The 10,678-nt window shown below is 40.0% G+C and overlaps 1 protein-coding gene across 1 annotated transcript; it reads right to left on the bottom strand.

The window, feature by feature from the left end:
• Positions 1–8,837: 8,837 nt before the first annotated feature.
• Positions 8,838–9,785, bottom strand: LOC102835131 (melanoma-associated antigen B4-like). The gene has a single exon (XM_006835660.1). It carries the CDS (start codon positions 9,783–9,785, stop codon positions 8,838–8,840), a length of 948 nt encoding a protein of 315 aa, XP_006835723.1.
• Positions 9,786–10,678: the final 893 nt, after the last annotated feature.

Genomic DNA, 10,678 nt, shown 5'->3' with positions numbered 1-10,678 from the left:
TTGTGTTTTCATTCCCATTTGTTTCTAGGAACTTTCTGAATTCATGTTTAATTTCTTCTATTATCCAGTCGCTCTTCAGAAGGGTGTTATTTCCTTGGTCTTCTTATTATTGATTTCTAATGTTATGGCATTGTGGTCTGAGAAAATGTTTTGTGGTATTTTGATATTTGTAAATTTATGGAGGCTTGCTTTGTGACCTAACACATGATCAATTCTGGAAATTTTTCCATGTGCACTGGAAAATAATGTATAGTTTGCTCCTGTTGGGTTGTATGCTCTGTACTCGTCTATGAGGTCAAAGTCATTGATTGTGCTGTTTAGTTCCTCTGTAGCTTTGTTGTGTTTCTTTACGGTTGTACTGTCCCTTTTCAAAAGTGGCATTTTAAAATCCCCACTATAATTATAGATTTATCTATGTCTTTCTTCAATTCTAGTAGGGTTGTCTTTATATATCTTGGTGCTCTTTCATTTGGAGCATAGATGTTAATTAAGGTTATGTCATCTTGCTCAATTGACCTTTTAATCATGAGATAGTGTCCTTCCTTATCTCTTATGGTGGTTTTTGCCTTAAAGTTTATTTTATCAGAGATTAGTTTTGCCATTCCTGCTTGTTTTTTTATTGCTGTTAGCTTGGTTTATTTTTTTACATCCTTTAACTTTTAGTCTTTGTGTGTAAGGTGTGTCTCTTGCAGGCAGCATATTGAAGGGTCTTGTTTTCTTACCCATTCATCCATGCTTTGTCTCTTTACTGGTGCATTTAATCCATTAACAGTCAGTGTAATTATCGATAGATATGGATTAACTGCTGTCATTATGGTAATTTTTGTGGTGCTGTTTGTTCCTTTGTTCTGTATGCCTTCTTGCTTTGTGTTCATGTTTTTGTTTTTTTTTGTTTTTTTGTGCTATTTCTTGTTGGTTTCTTCTTAGTTTTAATGTTTCCTTGTTCTGCCTGGATCTTCATTTTCATGGTAAATTGTGATGTGTTAATTTTCTTTGTGGTTACCCTATAGTCTGTTAAGTTTTCCCTGCGTTTAAGGCAGTCTATTGTATCCTGTCATCTACTCGACCTCATCACCACCTGGATCTCTGTTCCTATATTTTTCCCTTCTTTAATATTGTTAATATTTTGATCTTTGGTTAGCATCACAGGTCCTCTGAATTCATTGCAGTAATTTTGTTCCATTCTGAATTCTGCTATCCATCAACCTAGTTGCAGGTGGTTGCCACATCTGTCAATCTCTGTTTGTTGTCTGTTCTTGCCGGTTTTCATTCCAAAGAACTCCCATTAGGATGTTTTGAAGCACTGGATTGGCTTTAAAAAAATCTCTTAGCTTCTGTTTATCCTGGAATGTTGTGATTGCACCATCATATTTGATTGACAGTTTTGCTGGATAGACAAATCTTGGTTGGCAGTTTTTTTTTTTCTCTTAGGGTTTTATATATGTCTCCCCATTGCCTTCTTGCCTGCATGGTTTCTGCTGAGAAGTCAGAGCTTAATCTGATTTGCTTGCCTTTGTAGGTGACACTTCTCTTTTCCCTGGCTGGTTTTCAGATTCTCTGCTTGTTAGGAAATTTTTCTTCCAGTAGTTCTTCAACTATCTTTTCTGTGGACTTCTGTGATTCTTCCTGTTCTGGAATGCCAATAATTCTTAAGTTATTCCTCTTCATGTTATCAAGCATGAATCTTAGACTCTCTTCAGATTTTTTAAATCTTTTTTTTTTTTTTTTTTTTTTTGCTTGCTCTCCTATCTTAGCAGTATTGAGAGATTTGTTTTCCAGATCGCTGGTTCTGGTTTCCATCTCTTCCTTTCTGCTCCTTTGCCGTTTCAGTATATTGTCCATTTCTGATATTTTATTATTAATCATCTGGACTTCTTTTTGCATGTTTTGGATTGTTTCCAATGCCGTATTTATCTTGTTTGATTGCTCCTGTAGCACTTTCCTGACTTCTTCCTTATTTTTCTCCACCCCTTTTCAGAGCATTTGAATTTGTTTTCATATTATTCTTCTGAATTCATTCTCAGGCAGATCCAGAGCCTGTTCTTCTACTGGAAAGTCTGGGTCTGCTTCCAGCTTATTGTCTCAGTTACTTTTTTCTGTTTTTTGGACATGTGTTGATATCTTTAATTGTGTTTTCTTGGACATTTTCAACAGTTATGTGAGTTTTTAATGCTTAAATGGATGTATGTTGCTTTTTGTTAAGCTTGCCGAGCATCTCCTGGTGGATATGATCTGGAGATAGGCTTCCATTTTCACGTGTAATGCCTACCAGCTGGTTTTAGCTTTTGTCCAGTAGGTGGGGTACTACAGTGTATGCTTGTAGCTTGGCTATATGGGCACAGTTGCTGTCTCTTCTTGAGTAAGGTAGGGTGAGAAAGCTTCCACCCCTGGGAGAAGAGTGAGGCCAAAAGGACCAAAGACAGAAACAATATATAAGCAGAGACAGAAACCACCAATCAGAAACAAAAATAAAATTGTGATTGACACTGTACACTGGCCTTTGCTGTGTCCTGCCTAGATAAACTGTGGGGCAGGTTCCTAGGGTCAAAATGTCATAAGCAGCAGCCTGCGGGTTTCCTCTCTGTGCCGTTGGAAAACTGTGGTTGCAATGCTGGACCCTTTTGGGGGTGTGCTTCCGCCTGCCTGAAGGCATCTGGGCTGTGCAGTGAGGTGCGATTGGGGTGAAGAGGAGAGATATGTGAAAAATGAAAAGTGAAAGATGAAAACTCGGTCACACCTCTCCCTTCAGGTGCTGCTCTGCGACTTCTAGAACTGGGTCGCTGCCTCCGCTTGGCTGTGGCCCCGCCCTCCGGCCTGAAGACTGTCGGCCGCTGAGGTTGGTCGATTCAGAAATCACCGTATTTTGCTTTCACCTGCAGATTTCTTCTCAATGGGCGTGGGGAACTGGTGCCCGGAACCTTAAACAAGATCCAAAACTCTGCAGTTTTTCTGCAGACTGCTCTTTCTCTACTTTTTTTGTGTGTTTTGGCAGAGGAGTTTTCACTGTCTGTCTCTGCTTTCCCTGCCTCCAAACTGGAAGTCCCCAAACATATTAATTTTTGCCAATTTAAGAAAATTTGAGTGATGTTTGTGGCAATAGAGGATAGCAATAGATAGATAGATAGAAACACTGAGTTAATGGCTGGCTGAGTTGGCACTGACTTATGATGGCCTTATGTACAACAAAGTGAAATGTTCCCCAGTCCTCTGTCTTCATTATGTTTGATATATTTGTTGCAGACATAAGTCAGTTCACCTCACTGAGTGTTCCCCTTGTTCTCGCTGACTCTCGGCCAAACAAAATTTTTTTTTTTTTTTCCAGTGACTGACCTATCCTGATGATATATCCAAAATATGCAAGGCTAACTTCTAAGGGGAGTCCTGGTGTGGCTCTGTGGGCTAATGTGTCAGACTGCAAAGTCATTTGAACTGCAAGATTGGTGGTTCAAGCTAGCCAGCTGCTCCTTGGAAACCCTATACACGGTCGCTATGGGTTGTAATTGACTCTACAGCACTTAACAACAGCAACTTCTAAGGAGTGTTGTGGTTGTGTTCTAAAACAGATTTGTTTGTTTTCCTGGTATTCCACAGCATAATCAGTATTCTTTGCCAACACCACAGTACGAATGCATCAATTCTGTCTTCATTTTTAATTGTCCAGTTTGTGCATATGAGGTAATTGAAAAGATCTTGGCTTGGGTCAGGTATATCTTAATCATCTTTGCATTTTACAACTATAAAGAGATTTTAACCTTTTGTTTGGGCCACCCAGGGACCCATCTACTTCTTCAATTGGAGATGTTCTACATTTGTATGCAAAGCTCTTCTGTGCATGATGCATTCTGAAGGAAACTGGACTGTTTTTAACATTGAAATCTAGATTGCTGATGCCATGTCCAAAGTCCTATGATCTGTTTTGCTATATTAAGTATAGAGTTTCCGAGGAGTGACTGGTGAGTTTGAACCACCGACTTTGTAGTTCAAACCGAACTTACAACCCTGTGCTTATCCTACAGAGCCACACCAGGACTCCTTAGCAAACTAGATTTAAGACAGAGAGGTCTTTTCTTTTGAATTATGATTTAGAAAGAAACCCCAGGAAGGGCAACTCATTCCCAGATTATAACCTATTTTATCATCTTTGAAATCTTAATATTTCATTCCCTTATCTTAATGATTGGTTTGGACTTCTGGTGTGGTGCTGTAGGATCAGCTCTGGATTGCGAACTACAAGGTTGGCAGTTCAAACCCACCAGCTGTTCCTCATAAGCCCTATACAGGGTTACTATGAGTCGAAAACGACTCAATGGCATTTAACAATGACAGCAACAATGCTTGGCTAATGGGGGCATGGGGCTGTAAAAGTAGGATGTTAGTAATTTTTAGCAAAACTTAAGATATAGGGGAGGAACATGAAGAGATATTGCACAACTTATGGGAGACAGGCCAGAGATAGAGGTTAATGACAGAAAATTGATTCCTAATACTGAGAACCTCAGGGCAACATAAGGAGTTCTGGTAGCGTAGTGGTTACAAATCAGGCTGTGAACCGCAAGGTCAGTAGTTCTAAACTACCAGCTGTTCCGCAGGAGAAAGATGAGGTGTTTTGCTCCTGTAAAGATTTACAGCCTCAGAAACCCTGTACAGGTTCGCTATGAGTCAGAACCAACTCCACAGCACACAGCCGCCACCACCAGCCAGGGCAATATAGCCTAAACTGCTATGGTCAATCTTATTCCATTTTGCTTGTCACCTGATGCTAGTTTTGACACTTAACATATTTATAAATCAGAAGCTACTTCATTTATGCAAATATTTTAGCTTATTTTAAATATTGAAGATACTTTGGGAAATTTCTGTGCTCTATTGTAATACTTAATGGTAATCATGTGTATACTGGATAGGCAGGTGATAAGAATCTAGAGTAAATGTGTGTCCACAGAGAACTAAGTCAACTCTCTTGGAAATGAGGCTTTTAAAGATTTGCCTAAGATCTATTTCTATATCTGGGTTTCATGAGTATCTAGTGGGGCAATAGGGCTTTAAAATAGAAAGCTCTCTGTGTTTCACAGAAGTTTTCATGATTGCACACACTCCTCATTTATGTTAGGTTCCAAAGACCAGTTTCTCATACAAAAAATAAGCATTATGCAAAAGTGAAGAGTGATGAGATCAGATCACAAAATAAGAATAGCTACATCATTGCATAATGGCCAAATTTTATCATTATCTAACTGCTAGATGACTGAGAATCATGGATCAGCCAAGTTGACATGACTTTAGCCATCACAATCAGTGTAACTCTTGCCTCACACCTCGGCATTCATTAGTGCCAGACTTATATCGTTAATATGCAAAATAGTTGGATAGTAGATTTTTTACAATTGCTGTGAATGTGAAATGTTGGATAATTATATAGTCAATAAATGAGAAGGTATATACAGACAATATCATTATTGCAGCAATGATCAAGAGACCCATAAAGAAACCGGTTGTAATATCTGTACATATGAGGAAAAACCAGGCACCTATCTCAAATTGCTTAATGCATATGGTAAAACAACTATTAGAATGTTTCATTTCTTTAAAGAAAAGTAGTATGATTTCCAACAAGCATGTCCAACATTAGAGAACTTGTTGGAGTAATGTAAAATTTTTCCTTTAATAACCCACAAGGGTTATTTAGAGATTTGTATGTATTATTGTGGGCTAAATATACAGAACACATCTTGGCATTTTAGAAGATCACTGATTTCTGATATTTGAGATCATACCAATAAACAAAAATTCAATTTAAGCTTTACAGGAGGTTTATTTCCTATTTATCTTTAAGAAATAACTAAAAGAACTTAAGAAAGGGTCAAAATTTTTTTCATACTGAAGTACAGATAACTAATATCTTCTTGAATTAATATTCAACTGAATAAAAGAAAAATAAAATTAATTTAAAGGTACAAGATAGACTAAAAGGATGAAACTACTTTGTGAAATGGTAAAAACAAACAACAAAAAAAAACTGCACATATTTGGGATATATGTGAGGAATAAAAAAAGTTCTTCTTAGAATCTGAAAATCAAAAGAAGTAATTCTGCCTTTACTTACAGAAAACTTTGGTTTCCAACAAAATGAGAAATTCCTACCATTTAATACTATTGCATTTATAGTCAAAGTCTCAGTTTGAAGATTATTAATATTGAATCATATGAAATGGTCAATTTCAACCACTTTTGACCTAAACAAAAAATGGCACTTCCAACCTAATACTGTCTCTTTATGCTGCATAATTAACTTATCATTAAAAATAATTTTATGCCAAACCAATTTACCCAACTGTGAAATGGTTGGAGTTAAGGGTCTGAGTCTCTGGAGGGACAGATTTGTGTTTGTAGAAGACACTGTTCATTTACTTACCTTGGTTAGTCTTCTATTGCTGTGTACCAAATTAAGACAAAAATAATAGCTCCCAGCAGCGCATATTTATTATTTTACCATTTCCATGGGTTAGGAGCCAAGGCATGGCTAATTGGATCCTCTGCTTATGGCTGAAATTAAGGTGCAGGCCAGACTATGCTCTCATCTGGAGGCTTGACTGGGGGAAGACTTCACTTCCATGCTCATTCAGGGTGTTGGTTGACTTCATTGCTTTATGGTTGTGCAACTTCTTTGTGGTCATAGTTTCATTCTTTCTTTATCTTTTTCTTTTTTTTTTTTTTTGAGTTTTATTCATTTGTTGTATTTTTTAAAAATGTTTTATTGTGAATTATGTGATAGTTTACATGGGAGAACATTAGCTTTATATTCATCCTATCATATATAATTTCATTGCCATTGTTGCATTCCCCTCCATGCATCATCAACCAACCAAAGGGTATAATAACCTGTAAGCTTGCCACCCACCCCACCTGGTCATCAGCACACAGTCCCTCTCCCTCTCTGGGTCTAGAGTCCCCAGCTGCTCCATCTCTCCACATCATCGTCTCTGCTTCTATCTCTGGTGTCACTGCCTCTCTGGGCAGGGTCTCACACTCCGTTCTTTTCCCTTGATGGTTCCAGGGACCTTAGCTCCTGGACTGCATAGTCAATCACTCCCCTCCTTTTGCTACGAAACATCTACCTTTACATTTACAACCCTTGCAGTCTGTCCTGATAAAAATTATTCATTATTGTACCCCAAGGAACCTATCCCCATCTCCTTTCATTAGCCCTGCCCAGACAGATTGGATAGCACCTTGCTAACATGAGAATCCTGGTGTGGCACTGTCGGTTAATGGCCTGGACTGCAAAGCCATTTTGAACAGTAAGGTCGGTGGTTCAAGCTCACCAGCTGCTCCTCTGAAACACTCTACAGGGTTCCTATGAGTCGTAACCTATTGGACGGCACTGAACAACAGCAACATGAGAATGTTACAGAGTCTTCATCTGTCCAGTGAGTTTCCCAAGTCCTGTCCCCGTCCTGTGGGACTGTCACATTATAGTTATATGTATAGTATGTAAAGAATTTGACCAGACCACTGGAAAAGGACAGGCCTTTAAAGAATGACACACACTGTTGTGATGATTCGGACCTCAAGACAATATATAGGATACCTCCAAGGAAACTTCCGACAACTCATGGTAAAATCACATTGTCTTTGTTTTTTTAAATTATTGTGAATTTGGTGAAGGTCTACAGAGCAGATATTCAGTTTCACATTCAACAATTTCATGCACATACTGTTTCATTCCAAAAATTCCATGATCTTTAAAATTCCATTTTCCACACACTTTTTGAAGACCCTTCATAAGTATTTTTAATACAGGAGGTGTGAGATGATAGGAAATGCTCTTGGGCAAAGAACACCATGTTGTCGTTGTTGTAGTTTTTGAGCTCAGAACCAAGAGTACCAGCCCAGATGATATGTGCCATCTCACTTCAGGGGAGGGAGCACCACTCTTATTTCTCAGAAACTCCTTCAAGATATTGTGCATAGAACATCTAGCTTTTGGAAAGCTTTCACATGTCCTGGGACAACACCGAAGGATGCCTTTCATCCCTGCCCCAAGTGGAGATTTTATTCTGGTCTATCCAGGATCCCAGAGAACTCATAAAAGCAGCTTTCTATTCTAGGGTTTTGTCTCTCAACTCCAAAACACACATGTTGAGAGTCTGGCTTATGGTCACCAGTGCCACAGCCTATTTCAGCCAACCACTCAGTTTACTTTAAAATTCTGTACTACAAAAGAACTTGCATTTTCCGAAAGATCCAAAAAGCTTTGCCTCAGGAACTTTACACATGACTGCTCTCATCTGGAACAGCTGATTCACACCTATTCTTTTGCTGTGGGTCAGAGAGGAGAGCTCAACATCTCCCTTACACAAGAGCAGGTCCTAGTCTCTAAAATTCTACAGCCTGGGATGGGGCTTTATCTTAGCATCCCGAGTACTAGCACTCAGCCTTTCAAAACACAGATCCTCAATTAATGTTTAGGGGAAAAAAAGATTCAGGGAGCAAGTGATCAAATGTATGAAGATTTCATTTCACCACATTCTACAATAAGATAAGCATATCCAGGTATAAACCATATATCTTGTACTTTTACCTAATGGAAAACTAAAAGCAACCAGGAAAGCCAAGAAGTGATCATGTTTTACTCAATTCCCACTTTTATTTCATTATCTCAGCAATTTAACTTTGGGGTTCTGACATTTCCAAGAAAATCTCTACTGATGTCAGATTATCTAATGTGGAGGAAAAGAAAAGCTCAGATTACTAGGGTGGCTGGAGAAGGTGCTGTACTTGGCCCATAAAAGTCCACTGGCTGTGATGGTAGGGCCAATTCTGACTGTAAGTGTGGTTCAGGCTCTTCCTTCTTCATCTCTCATAGCCTCTTCATATAGGGCTTCTAGAGAGCTGGGGAGAATACCGTTGACCTTGGCCAAATACTCAAAGATTTTGACCTTAGAGGTTTCAGCGTGGGCTTTGGGACCCCACAGGAATTCATAGCATGGAGGATCACTGTTGGGTATCTGCCGATACTCCAAGAAATTCAGCCTCACGAAATCTTTGGTAATGAGCTGCCTGGGCTCACCATAGATGAAGTGCTTCCTCCCAGCAAATATATGCATCTTATTCAGGAATTCCCAGATCTCCTTCTCTGGTGTGCAATTGCCATTTAATAAGATGACACCTAGGAGGGTCATCAGTAGACTGGTCTTGGGCAACCCTATGCCAGCACGTACCCTTCCTTTGTTGGGGAGGTTCAGTTTGCTAACCAGAGCATAGGACTTAGTGGTGGAGTCAATTTCCTTCACATCCACAGCAAACATAGTCTCAATGCGTTCAGATACGATCTGGAAGATCTCAGGAAAGTGATCTTTATATTTCCGGCTGATAACCTTTAGCATGTCTGCCATGTAAATGGGCTGCTTCATTTTATACTTGTATATCAGGAACTGCTCCAACAAATCTGCCTTAATGGTCAGAGGGTCAGGAATGCAGCACTCAGTTTCAGAGATACAGCAATGTTCTTCATTCTCTCTGTTGACACCTTCATCCAATCTTCTGCAAGAATTGGCTACATAAGTTGTAGTGGTGGACTGGGGTCTCTGAGACCTCTTGGGAATACTACACGAGTCCACAGCAGCAGAACCCTGGGTGGTATCACTAGGACAAGCAGAGGAGTTAGAGAGGGGCTCTTTGTCCACTGCTGCTGTGGCCTGAGCACCTCTGCTATCATGGGCGTCCCCTGGGCCCGGAGGGTGTTTCTCACGATTTCGGGACTTATTCTTCTGACGTCGAGGCATGGTGACTCTGCTCAAGGACAGTAGGCAGGATCCTGGACAGAAGAGTAGGTCCTGAGGATGTGGGAGGCTGAGAGGATGTGCCTCCCTTCATCAGGCAGATGCCTCCTGGGCTTTAATGGAGGGCACTTCTGCAGCTCTAGAAACACAAGCGTCTTTGCTCCTGATCGTCTCACTTGGAGAATTCTGTGGAGGAAAGTAGAGAGGACCATAGGCTGCAACCTGCCAGCCCTGTCTGGAATTTACTAGGACTGACAGAGGGCTTTATAAAGGGAGTCCTCCTATTGTGGAGTGAGGGGTTATCTCAGTACACATTTAGGATATCATGCTAACTGTTTCCTGGGCCCTCTCACTTGTGCTGCTGAATTTTCCGCTGAAATTGACACCTCAAATCAAGGCACATACTTCCCCGAGTCTACAAAAGCATAAATGAAGGAGCACTTAATTCAGCCCATCATCCCTGCCCAAGGACACCCAGTGCTGACAGTTCAGTGAGGATCCTCTGCCTTCAGAACACTCATAGATTTCTCAGATCTCATTCAAAGTCTCTACCTAGCCTCCAAGTAGGACCTGGAACACCTCCCTTCCACTGAATGGTGGCTGTACCCTCAAACAAAAGATCTTAATTTCTTGAGATCTAATATAAAGTATTAAGGTAGAGCCACAGCCCAACAGTCCTGACCTGAATTTTCAAGGATTGAAAGTGGGGAAGAATCTTGGACTGAATGCTATCTAATTTATTTAATAGTAAATGGCATTCTCAATGTTTATCATGACCCTGGGATGACCTGTAATACCCGCCTTACTTGTCCTGAGGCCTAGCCCCTCACACTAAAGCTAGCTCCCCTTAAGGAAGTGTGATGGTTTACCTAAGAAGAGTGATGGTTGCCTCATTT

This window comes from Chrysochloris asiatica, unplaced genomic scaffold (genome assembly GCF_000296735.1).
Source record: "Chrysochloris asiatica unplaced genomic scaffold, ChrAsi1.0 scaffold00018, whole genome shotgun sequence".
NCBI lineage: Eukaryota > Metazoa > Chordata > Mammalia > Afrosoricida > Chrysochloridae > Chrysochloris > Chrysochloris asiatica.
Note: the sequence above shows the minus strand (reverse complement) of the source record. Positions and strands in the feature narration are given on the sequence as shown.

Bases quoted from the DNA above. Each gene is read 5' to 3' on its own strand.
- LOC102835131 (XM_006835660.1), bottom strand. From the start codon at position 9,785: ATGCCTCGACGTCAGAAGAATAAGTCCCGAAATCGTGAGAAACACCCT.